We start from the raw sequence: 12846 nt of genomic DNA, 5'->3' as shown, positions 1-12846 counted from the left end.
CCATTGATTTCTTTCACTTCGAATATCTCCAAGGGTGAGGTAAACAATCCTTCTGCTGGGTATCCCACCACAAGCTGGTGGCATAGGTGCTTGAATATGTGTGACCTGTCTAAAACACCAGCTTTTTGCCATGTTGTAAAGAGAGATCCTAAAGCCCCCTTTTTGCCAGATTTTAGAGCAGAACCTGGCGGTGGGGGGTTGGGGGCGGAGGGTGGGGAAAGTGGCCGCCTGGGCTCCATGGCCCTGGATTCACTATTCAAGACCAGTTATGTTAAACCCATGGCCTTTCTGCATCTTCCCACAGGACCATTGATTGACTGATTCTAAGGATTGCTCCAAATTCAGGGAGCATTAGCCCAGCACCCCTACACCTTCGTTTTCCGCTCGCCTACTTTGCATTTTTTCATGATGAATTGCTTTTTCCTCAGGTGCTCACCCAAGAATGGGCAGTGTGAATGCCGCCCACATGTCACTGGCCATAGCTGCTCTGAACCAGCCCCTGGCTACTTCTTTGCTCCTTTGAATTTCTATCTCTACGAGGCAGAGGAAGCCGCACCACTCCAAGGACTGGCGCCTTTGGTTCGTATTTCATTTACTTTCCCTACGGACTGTGTTTGATGATATGTCAGTAAACACACAGAGCACATACTTGAGATCGTGGTTAAGATACCTAGAAAAGAATGCTTTTGCCCAAAGATGCAGATCAGAGTTTATTATAACCTGCAAATGCAGATTATATAAACTCTTGAGAGCAGAGTCTCTGTTTAGTTCATCTTTGTATCCCAGGTCTACCACAGGGTCTGGCCCAAAAATGTGAATGGATCAAATTATGATGAAACAGACTTTACTTTTGCTGTTTCAAGGTATACCCATCAGATAAAATGTGTTTATTGAGCATCTACTTCTCCATCTCCCCATGATACTATAAACTATAAAAGGGTGAGGTGGATGTGTATAGCATTCATCATTGTTGCACTAGCGCCTGGCACAGTGCCTGACACACTGTAGGAACTTTATCGATATCTGCTAATAAATGCATGATGAAGGTATAGAAGGTTCTCAAGAGTGTGACTCCAGATAGGAATAGGAATATGACAAAGAAAAGGTAATTCAAGGTGAAAGTCTTTAAGGAGAGAAAGCATGTGAAAGTTGATCCCTAAGACAGGATTTGGATAGATAAAGAAAACAAGGGGGACTAATTCTAGGTTCCAGGAACCGAGTCATTCCTGGAGTCTCTTCCTTATCTGTAAGGACAGATGGGGAAGGATGAAAATGCCCCTTAGGAGGCTTGGAATTTGCTCTTTTACTGACTAGGATCAAGACCATAGCAGGAGATTTTCGTTGTCCCTACTTAGATGTAACAACTGCAGTAGGTGGAATCCAAATGAAGCAATCCCTGGTCTGGGTTCTTCTTCGTGGTCTTGAATATTGCATCTTTATGATGGTGACTGAAAAAACAATTTTAGAAAGAAGTATGGGTATTTCTGTTTAGGTCATAACTAGGTCTCACTTTTTAGATGGGAAAAACAGAATAAACATAATTATCTAAAATAGATGGTTGTAGCACCCCCAGCATGGCACATACTGAACAAATGTTTATCCTATTACCAATTAAATAGAATAATATCAAGTATGCCAATATGGCTCTGAGCCAGGGGTTGTAAGTAAAGCATCTGAAACAATGCTGATTTCATTTGTGAGGGGGGTTATATCATGCATGATATGGACCCTTACTACTCCCTCCATGGCTTAAGGAAAAATATCCAGGACATAGAATAGGTTTAAAGGGCAGGTAATTTTTTTTTAACAAGTTAGAAAGTAATACCTATGAAAAAAGAAAAAGCATTCAAGGTGGGATTGATATTAAGAGTTTAAAGGGCAATAATGTGAATAATTTTCTTTCTCTGCTGAGGGTATGATCTTTAATAGTAGTAGAAAAGATTTAAGTTGGTTAACATTTAATTATTTGCACATTCATAAATGAAATTTCATGGTATGCTTGCTATGCTGTTACTGTTGCTGTATTATTAATATTCCATGTATTTAATGCACTATGCTTTGCACTTTACATACATTATCTCATTTAACTCTCCAAATAATCTATTATCCCTAATTCCCAGATAAGGAAAAAACATTAGAGAGGTTAGGTAAGTCACTCAAAGTCATACATCTAGTAGATAGTGGGGTTGGGGGAGACTGGATTGAAACCCAGGTGCATCTGGTTTCAAAACTCTTACTCTTGGCCAGGCACAGTAGCTCACATCTGTAACCCCAGCACTTTGGGAGGCCAAGGCAGGAGGATCACTTGAGTCCAGGAGTTTAAGACCAGCCTGGACAACATAGTGAGGTCCCATATCTACAAAAACAATGACAAAAAATAGTTGGGTATGGTGGCACATGCCTTCAATCCCAGCTACTCAGGAAGCTGAGGTAGAAGGATAGTTTGGGCCTGGGAGGTTGAGGCTGCAGTGAGCTGTGGTCGCACCACTGTACTCTAGCCTGGGTAACAGAGTAAGACCATGTCTCAAAAAAACAAACACAACTCTTACTCCTAACCCATTAAGATGCTGTACAACGTGCACACAAAGCTGAGCTCCAGGCTAAGGATGGTATAGATAAGGATTAGTTAGGATCACTGGCTCTAGGAGTTTTTACTACAGCTAACACATTTACATAGATAGCTTAGGATGGGCCAGTGCAAATGATAAGGAGAATCAGTAAGTGTATTAGGATTTCTAAGCCATGAGTGAGACTTTATGAGAAGACAGTCTAGCCAGAGCAAGTTATAAATAACAATTCAGAGGAGAACCAAGGCAGGTATAGTCACAGGTACAGCAGGGAGTGTAAATAGAGAAGAACTATTGTAAAATAAAATTATAGTGTCCTGCTAAGGAGGCTAAACTTTATTTTTTGGGCATTGAGAACTCATTGAAGCCTTCTGTCATGCTGGGCCCCTATTGACCTCAGTAGATACTGCACCATGTTCAAAGAGACTGAAGAAGACACCCAGAGCCAGAGAATGAGACATAGGGATGATTGAGGGAACTTACATACAGGGGGTCCATTGGCAGCAGGCTAGACAGGAGCACTGCTATAAAAAAAAGTGTAGTTTATATAGCATTTTCACTTAGTGCCCTCCCCCTAGCAACCTCTTCTATGCAACCTTCATTTAACCCAAAACAAAGGGCCTCAAACCCCTGTATGGCCTGTATTCCATAGGATAGGCCAGAGGTTCAGATGTTCCTCAGAGATAAGGAATGAATCTCCAGGTTGGCTACTCCCAGATTCCTTAGCTGGGAACTCTAAACACACATTCCTTTTAGACCATAGGCTCATTCTCAGGGTATGCTTCAGTTATTGCTGTCAGATGTGTTCACCATACACCTTCTGTGCGAGAGAATAATGTGACAGAGGCCATCCTCAGTGTTCTTACAAACTTAATCTAACAGAAGTGAAGCCCATTTCTGGACAGACTACACTAGTCCAGACAGGAACAAATAAGGACCTAAGTTAAGAGGTAACAGAGAGAAGAGAAAGGTTGGAGATGAAACTATGAATAAGAATAAAAGCAAACCCAACTGCATCTTATGAAGAATTGTTTCAACATTCTAACTGCAGAACTAAGAAGAATTACAATTAACTTTCTCCATGGCTCATTGGTAGAATAATCTGAACTTCTTGGCCCATGGTATAATTAATACTTCTGATGGGTACTTAAACTGTCATTTCTTTTTAAGATGTTAGGCCAGGCATGGTGGCTCATGCCTGTAATCCCAGCACTTTGAGAGGCCGAGGCGAGCAGGTCACCTGAGGTCAGGAGTTTGAGACTAGCCTGGCCAACCATGGCGAAACCCCGTCTCTACTAAAAATACAAAAATTAGCTGGGCGTGGTGGCACACGCCTGTAGTCCCAGCTACTTGGGAGGCTGAGACACAAGAATCACTTAAACCCAGGAGGCAGAGGTTGCAGTGAGCTGAGATCGTGCTATTGCACTCCAGCCTGGGTGACAGAGGGAGACTCTGTCTCCCAAAAAAAAAGATTTTAGCAACAGCTTTGCATGGAATGTGATGTGTATTTCCAGCAACAAGGAACTGATTTCATCATTGACAAAGAAAAGATAATACTGAAGAGAAATCAGAAGCAAAGCTTACATGCTGATGAGCAGAGTGAGGTAAACCATTCATGAATGGCCACAGTCACATGCCGTAAATGATAAACCATTCATGAATGGCCAGAGTCACATGCCGTAAATGAATGATATGGTAATGAATGCACTTACAACTGTGCTTGGTCCATGCATGTACTCAGTTAGTAAAAGCTCTTATTACCCTCGTGAATAGAAATGGAGGAAAGGAAAAACCAAGCCCAAAGAAATCAGAGCCTCTGGGGAAAAACATCAATAGCTTTATTTCTTTGCAAAACAAGTAATTTCTAGAAATCTGGGTTCTGAAGGGTTAGAGAGTTGATCACTGTGAATTCACGATTTCTTGTCATTTTAGTAAGGAGAGGTAAAGTGCTGAGGGGTGGCTCTCCTCTTACATGGAGAAAGAAAGACACACTGATGGCTCTGGGTTGGTGCTGTAGCTGTGCCTCAGACTTTGAGACAGTTGCAGTTGGTCAGTGCTGGCATCAGTGGCAGAGTGATGCCACTTCCTCACGGCCCAGCCTCCCATGGCTACAGAAGCTCCAAAGAGTCCAGAAGACCTTGTAGCCATCCCTTGTTATTCACGAAAGTCAGAGCCACTGTAGGCTTGTTTTTAGGTTAGTTCATTCCTTCATTTATTAGCTTTACTGAGATTTTTACCGAGCCTTCCTGTGTGCATATGCACAAATGGGTATGTTGGAGAAGCAAATGAAAGCAGACGTTGGCTGTCTTGTTCCCAAACCCAGTACCTCTTACACATAAGAGACCTTCTCAAGTGAATAAAATGGCTGAATGAAAGAAAACAGAAACACTTAAACATGGAGCCTGCCCTCATTGTAGTGGGAAGGAGCCGTGGATACAAATGGCTAATGTGTGGTGGGGTGGGCTAAGGGTCATGAAACAGCTGCATGTAACATGATATGGACTTCAGATTATGGAGAAATACCCCAGCTGAGAAGTTCAGAGAAGGCTTCGTGGGCATTGCTCCCCCTACCAGGATCATGTGCGCCAGTCATGGGGACTTGCTTTCTCCTACTTGTTTCTATTCCTATGCTACAGCCCCAAGAGGCCTTCTCTGACTTCTGGGCTAGAAGTGGCTCTCCTCAGTCTGAAGTCCACCTGAAAGAGGAGACTGGGGAATGAGTCGCTAGTCCCCTCCCCTAATTCCCTCAGTGATCCTCAATTTTTACTGTGCATGTTACCTAGGGAGTTTATTTAAAATCCAGATTCCAGGTCTGACCCTGGGGAGATACCACATCCGGGAATCTGAGGCAGGCCAAGAAACCTGGGTGTTTGCCATGTGCCCCAAGGTGATTCTAATATGGGTGGTTCATGACAGCACTCTGAGAAACCCTGCTTTAAGCATCCACAACATACTCCTCTCTTTCTTGAAATGACCACATCTGTGTTATTGATTGGGAAAACTTCTTCTCATCCCTTAAAGCCCAACTCAGATTTTTCTCTGACATTTCCTACCCTGACATCTGGACATAATTGTTTCCATCTCTGGGGTTCCATACAGCCATAATTTTTCAAATTGCGGGCCATGCCAGTTAATAAGTAGGCCATGGGACCAGTTTAGTGGGTCAGTTTAGTACAAGAGAAGAATACAAAATAGTCATATTTTTGTGAATTTTTTTTCAATTTTATATAAATGTGTGTATGTGTGCATGTGTATAGTGTCACTGTCTTAGGTTGGGTTCCTGGAAGCAGATGACAACAGGGATTCAGGTGCATGTGTTTTATTGAGGGAACGTATGTCAAGAAAAACCTATAATGGAGTGAGGGAAGTAGGCTAGGAAATGAGAAAGGGGGAGGCAGGTATGGGGTTGAGGGTCAAGTTTAGCTTTGGGTCTCATCCCCCAGGGAAGCTCTGAAGCATAAATTGCACCACAGAGTTGTCACCCACTGAGGCACAGGGCTGGCCTGTTGCGTTCCTGCATCAGTCAGTTGTTGGTGCTGGACTGCCAGGGCAGATGCAGGTAACCTTCCAGGTGAGGTGGCTCTCATCAGCCAACAGCAAGGCCCAAAAGAAGGGGTCAGTCGGGAGCCATAGCAGCAACAGTCCCAGGAGCTGGCAGCTGCATGCACTAACCCAGTAAAGGGGATCTGGCAGCAGAACAACAGCACCTACAACACCTACTCATTGCATGCTCTGACCCACCTGCAGGGCCCAGTGCAAAATAAAAATGCAGGGCCGGGCGCAGTGGCTCATGCCTGTAATCCCAGCACTTTGGGAGGCCAAGACGGGCGGATCATGAGGTCAGGAGATCGAGACCATCCTGGCTAATACGGTGAAACCCCATCTCTACTAAAAATACAAACAATTAGCTGGGTGTGGTGGCGGGCGCCTGTAGTCCCAGCTACTTGGGAGGCTGAGGCAGGAGAATGGCGTGAACCCGGGAGGCAGAGCTTGCAGTGAGCCAAGATTGCGCCACTGCACTCCAGCCTGGGTGACAGAGCGAGACTCCATCTCAAAAAAAATAAATAAATACATAAAAATAAAAAAATAACAATGCAGAGCTTGTGTTCTAAAATCAAAAGGAAAACAAAGGGCCATTGAAAGTACTGAAATATAAAGCTTTATACTTTCTTTCACGGTCTTTCTCTCAGTTTGTCAGAGCATTTTGTTATTTGCCGTTCAATGTCATTCTATGTAAAGATATATTAAAATTTAAAATTATTAGTATGAATTGTACCATTCATCTTTGCAGAGTGCAGTGCCAATTTTAACTGCAAACATAAGAACATTTCAACTCACACATGGAATCACTGAAATTACAAAATTTGTATTCATATTCACGTTGTCAATTTGTAGTCATATATACATATGTATTTCATTCTTAACAGAACTGTGAGAACACTGCACAAAACTAAGTCAACTGTTTTCATTTCACTTCCTGCTATGTGTTCAACCAACACTCTACCTTCAGCATATTGATGAGTAAGGAAGGACTGAAAGGAAATGAAACTGTGCATTGTCCTGTCTTTCTCTTTCCTTCTAGTCATCCTTTTCAGTGGAAGTAGTTGGCTAACACAGGGAAGTCACATGAATAAGAAAATATATGGGGCGTGGCATGGTGGCTCACACTTGTGATTCCAGCACTTTGGGAGGCTGAGATGGGAGGATTACTTGAGCCCAGGAGTTTGAGACTAGACTAGCTTTGAGACCCCATCTCTGCAAAAAAAATAAAAAATTGGCTGGGTGTGATGATGTGTGCTGGTGGTCCCAACTACTCAGTAGGCTGAGGTGGGAGGATCACTTGAGCCCAGGAGGTCAAGGCTGCAGAGAGCTTTGATTGTGCCACTGCACACCAGCCTGGGTGACAGAGCGAGACCCTGTCTCAAAAAAAAAAAAAAAAAAGGATTCCTTAGTTGTTTATGTTTCTTAGAATGCCTTTCTTTCTGCATTCAAAACAAGTCTGGTTCTAACAGAAAGCTTGGCTTCTTGGAGTTATCGGCACTCCTGCTAACTCGATCACGTTAGTAACACACTTACCTTGCACTCACTTTGAGTCTCACTGAAATCCCAGGCATAGTAGGTCCACCAGAATTCTGTGTTCATTGGCCCGTGATGTGCACTATCTGCAAATGGGTCAACAAGGAAGCAGACACACATGATGCGCATATCTCTTCTGCTCATGTGCATGCTCCACTGTCCCAAAAAATTTCACTTACAGAACAAGTTCAAAGAAATAAAATTATTAACTATGTCAAGATGGTGACAGCAAAGCATTAAATCAAGCATGGGGGCTTTCTTTAGGGGGTTGGGGGGTGCTCCTAAGTAACCATGAAGCTGGCCCTGTCCATTTGCTTCTTACATTAAGTTCACTCCATGCAGGCACAGCTTCTCCAGGATTCTGATGAGTCATAATTCCTGAGGAAATTTACAAAATGACACTAGTGAGACAAACTACAGCCTCTGGCTGCTGCAGTTGGTACCAAGGCTATAATTGGTATCATCTCTCTCCCTCCTCTCTACACATTCTAGATTCCCCTTATCCTCAACTGGCACTTCTGAATGAGATGACTCACACTCTCATCCCTCATGGGCTGGAGCCCCTGCATTGCATGCCTTATCAGACCACATGTATGGGAGCACTAAATGTGCCCCAGTGGATCACCTCAGTGCCATACATATTCCTCATGTCCCCATGATATAGCCACAGCCCTATAGTTATGGTAATTCCTTCTTGTGACTACTGGTCTGCTGGCATGAGGAGCCCAAGAGACCATGTAGCAGCCATAGCTGTAAGATTAGCAGAAGGAACTCTGTCCCCCTCCAAGAATCAAGACCTCTAGACCCACAGAGCCTAATGTTACAGTAACAAGAAGCCCAGATTACCATGGTCACTGGGAGTGGTAGTGGGCATGGCTAATCCTACTTGGTTCTCCCAAGCCCATGTATTCTGTTAGGGACACAGCATCAAATAAATGCCTTCATTTAAGGAGTACATAACTTCCCAAAGAATGCTGGCCCATCTCCTGGGATTTCATTTCCAAGTTTGTGAAGCTAATGCTTCAGCTGCATCTTTAAGGGGCCCCATTCCACTGCCATCTCAGATCAGCATCTTCCAGATAGTATGGTTTGTGTAAGGGCAGTGAATCCCAAAATCACATGACCATGGCTGAACTTGTTTTGCTGGAAAGTGGATCTATTGTGCAGAGGAGATATTATGTTTTCCCACCTTGGTGAATCGGCCCTCAGAAAAGAGTGCTGCCAAGGCCATAGAATGGCTGGTTCTCACTGTAGGAAGCCATGTAATAGCAACTTGGGTCAAGGCACCCACTTCACTAGCCCTCGATGTAGGGGATTATTGTGGTATTTCATAGAATATATGGATGGTCCAGATCCTTTTGGGCTATATTGTGACAGAGAACAAGAGAATTAAAATAGGCCTGGAGCAAGACTGTGAACATACACTCTTACCCTTCCCAAGTATTCTCCTCAGCACTCTCAGACTACAGAAGGAACCCACTTGCCCTTGTTGGAAAATAGAGCCCGACTATTCCACCCCACCACATTTGCAGACAATGTAGAAACATCAAAGGATTGACAATGTTCCTTTTTCCTTAAAAGTATGGAAGAGAAAACATTTTTGCATATCAATATCTACATAGCATGTTCCAGAGGCTGTATTAATCTGCTCTAGTAAAGACACTCCATCCAACCCAACAGCTGCAAGTGGGACTATACCACGGTTAAATTTGTGGTAATTGACTTCTGTCTGCCAATGATCCATCCAATGACTGCAGAAACAAGACTGGTGCTTTAAATGGGGATATGATGGGAACCACCACAAATTCATCCATTAAGTCTTGAGAGTGGCACTCTGAGGATGCCCCTGATTTGCAATAGTGTTTTTATGTACTGTCTTGGCTTGGGTGTGGGGCAGGGGGCTCATTTTACAAGATTTTATTTGGCTTTTCCTACTACAAGAGTTCTTACCCCACAGGTCAAAGAACCAGTGCCAACTGCAAAGCAGGTTCATTCCATTATATATATTCAAGAATTGAAGAAAATTATCAATAGGTGGTTCTGTAAATCCAGTGACGTCACTGTGAAAGGCACCTGGGCTAGCAGTCCATTTATTACCTGACCCACATATGTCCCTGTTCTAACAAGGGGACCATGGTGGCACTTTGTATACCTGGTTATCAGCATAAGCTCAGATCCTGTATCCACCAATACTGAAAGATTATGGGTATACCCCCTTCCCCAATAGACAGTTATCTTTGCAGAAGTAATTTACCTAGGCTGGTAATTCAGGCTCTTCTCTGAAGTTCTGCGACTCTTTTTTTTTTTTTTTTAAGACGGAGTCTCACTCTTTCACCCAGGCTGGAGTGCAGTGGTGCTATTTTGGCTCACTGCAAGCTCCGCCTCCCGGGTTCACACCATTCTCCTGCCTCAGCCTCGCAAGTAGCTGGGACTACAGGTGCGCACCACCACGCCCGGCTAATTTTTTGTATTTTCAGTAGAGACGGGGTTTCACCGTGTTAGCCAAGGTGGTCTCAATCTCCTGACCTCGTGATCCACCCACCTCAGCCTCCCAAAGTGCTAGGATTACAGGCGTGAGCCACCTCACCTGGCCGAAGTTCTGCAACTCTTAAAATTAATGCTTGTGAAGAATATTCAGCTCTTCTTGCCCTCTAGTTTAAGGAGACGAGAGTCTCTTTAAACATGCCCCCAAGGAGGCCCTCTGATTTTCACACTTTGCTTTACATTGGTGATTGATTGTCCTTACCCTGTCATTTTCTCTCATCAAAGACATTCAACAACAGCCACCCATTTCCACAGTTCTTACTGGAACATCAAAGGATGCAGATGCCTCCCATATCTTTCAGTGCCAGAAATACTGCTCAAGTCAGTGCCTCCCCTTCCCTGCCTGTATTCTGTCCCATTTCTCCACAGGTGACAATTTTAGCAATTGTATCACTACATCATGCCAGGGATCATCAGTGCATGTCACCCACCACGGCCCTCACTGCCAGCCAAACAGTAAATTATCCACCTCCAGAATTGCATCTTAGGCTCTACTTTTAGGTAAACTGTCTGGCATTAATTATGTCAAGTCAGGTGCCCTAGGAGAGCCTAAGATGGGATTCAACTGCAAGTGATTTATTAAAGAAATGTTCTTCAGGAATACTCTTAAGAGAGTGAAGGAGAAAAGATAGAGAAAAGGAAAGAGCAGAGCGAGACATGGTCTCAGGTAAAACAAACCTTGAATTGATCCTCAGAGGAGCTCAGGGGCATACACTGGAGGCAAAGTTGTCCTGCCCCTTGAGAGAACCTGGTCAGCCTTGTATCAGTCAGTCATTGGCTATGAGCTCCCAGAGGTCGTGTTGGCTGGTTAGGGAGGAAGATGTGAAAGAGCAATCCTCCAGAGCTAGGGTCAACTGTGAGCTGTCAGCAGCCACACACACAGCAACTGGGGGATGGGTACACCAAACAGCTAAAGGAGATCTGGGAGGGGCACCTACAGTGTCTACTGCAATTGCAAGGGTATTTTATTTTATTTTATTTCTCGCTCTGTCACCCAGGCTGGAGTGCAGTGGCGCGATCTCGACTCACTGCAACCTCTGCCTCCCAGGCTCAAGCGATTCTCCTGTCTTAGCCTTCCAAGTAGCTGGGACTACAAGCGCACACCACCACTCCCAGATAATTTTTGTATTTTTAGTAGAGACGGGATTTCACCATGTTGGCCAGGCTGGTCTCTAACTCCTGACCTCGTGATCCACCCGCCTTGGCCTCCCAAAGTGCTGGGATTACAGGCCTGAGCCACCGCACCCAGCCTTACAAGGGTTTTTTTTTTTTAAATGTTTGAAAAACATTGTATATTGATGACTTTACATATACCTCTGTCTATTAAAACCCAATCTGACAGCACAATTTCTTATTTACATTTCTGCCTCAGATGCGAGATTCTAAACTCCTCTGTGGCAGAGGCTCTGTCCTATGTATTTTGCATTCCTAATTCAGGAGCTGGCACATAATTGTTACTAAACATTTATCAAATGAAGGGCAGTTTGGGGTAGATCACAGAGCAACTAGAACTCCAGGCTAAGTAACTTGGGCATTATTCTGTTGGCAGTTAGAAAGAGTTTGAGATGCTTGGTTGGCAGCAGTACATGATATATATTGGACCAGAGAGAGAGAAGAGAGCAGCACCAAGAGACTATTGCAGCAACACAGGCAAAAGTAACAAGAGGAGGAATTTGAGCGGAGGCTGTGAGTGTGGAGAGGCAGATGCAAAAGTAATTAAAGAGGTTTTATCTACAGGGTCCAGATGGCCTCAGGCTGACATCCAGTATAGAGACCGTCAGGGATTCTAATTAATCATGTTAGGAGTTTTATACTTACATGCTCCGAAGCAGATAGAAGAAGAGCGTTTCTCATTTTGCATGGAAGAAATATCTAGAAAATAAATCCATGTGGGTTTTCTCATTGTCATGCCCAATTAGGCAAAATCTGTAAAGTGGGCATGGGAATAGCCTCCATATTTTGGGAAGAACTCCGCAGTCATATCCAAGAAAACCCAAGGTTATCAATGTGGAATTTGCTCAGTTCATTAGCACAAGGGGTACTTAAAATTAAAGTCGCTTCCCGGAACACTGCTTTCAAATCAATCATTCTATACAGTAACATATGTTCCAAAGCTGCAGTATTAGCACATTATTCTCAGCTGCATTCTGGACTGTATCCTGCTTAGAATAATTTATCTGTGACTCATATGAATCATATACACACCAGGAAATACAGGGGGTGGTGCAGTGGGAGACTGGTTTTCTTGAACTCTTTCAGGCCTTGACTGTAGGCAAAGCTATTTACATTCCTCTCCCATTTTAGGGCTCGGAGACGTTTGGCCAGAGTCCTGCTGTTCACGTTGTTTTAGGAGAGCCAGTTCCTGGGAACCCTGTTACATGGACTGGACCTGGATTTGCCAGGGTTCTCCCTGGGGCTGGCTTGAGATTTGCTGTCAACAACATTCCCTTTCCTGTGGACTTCACCATTGCCATTCGCTATGAAACCCAGGTATCCTTTAACTCTCCAACTTCGGTGGTGAAAAGCTGACAGAAATACATTCTTGAACTGTTTCCATTTCAGCCTTGCTAGAATAGGTTCATCAGAAAAGGATTTGTAAAAAGTGAACATTTGGGGAGCATTATAAACCAAGGGTTTCCTAAAGATATTGAAGCAGCAC

The 12846-nt window shown here is 43.9% G+C and overlaps 1 protein-coding gene across 2 annotated transcripts in view; it reads left to right on the top strand.

The window, feature by feature from the left end:
- Positions 1–12846, top strand: part of LAMB4 (laminin subunit beta 4) — a 102002-nt gene that overhangs the window by 31245 nt on the left and 57911 nt on the right. For both annotated transcript variants that reach the window (XM_004046047.4, XM_019030597.4), the window contains exons 13-14: positions 429–579; positions 12492–12677. In XM_004046047.4, coding sequence (XP_004046095.2) covers positions 429–579; positions 12492–12677 — 337 coding nt within the window. The remainder of the gene's footprint in view (positions 1–428; positions 580–12491; positions 12678–12846) is intronic.

This window comes from Gorilla gorilla, chromosome 6, assembly GCF_029281585.2.
Source record: "Gorilla gorilla gorilla isolate KB3781 chromosome 6, NHGRI_mGorGor1-v2.1_pri, whole genome shotgun sequence".
In the NCBI taxonomy this organism is placed as follows: Eukaryota; Metazoa; Chordata; class Mammalia; order Primates; family Hominidae; genus Gorilla; species Gorilla gorilla.
This window is presented reverse-complemented; position numbering and strand designations above follow the sequence as displayed.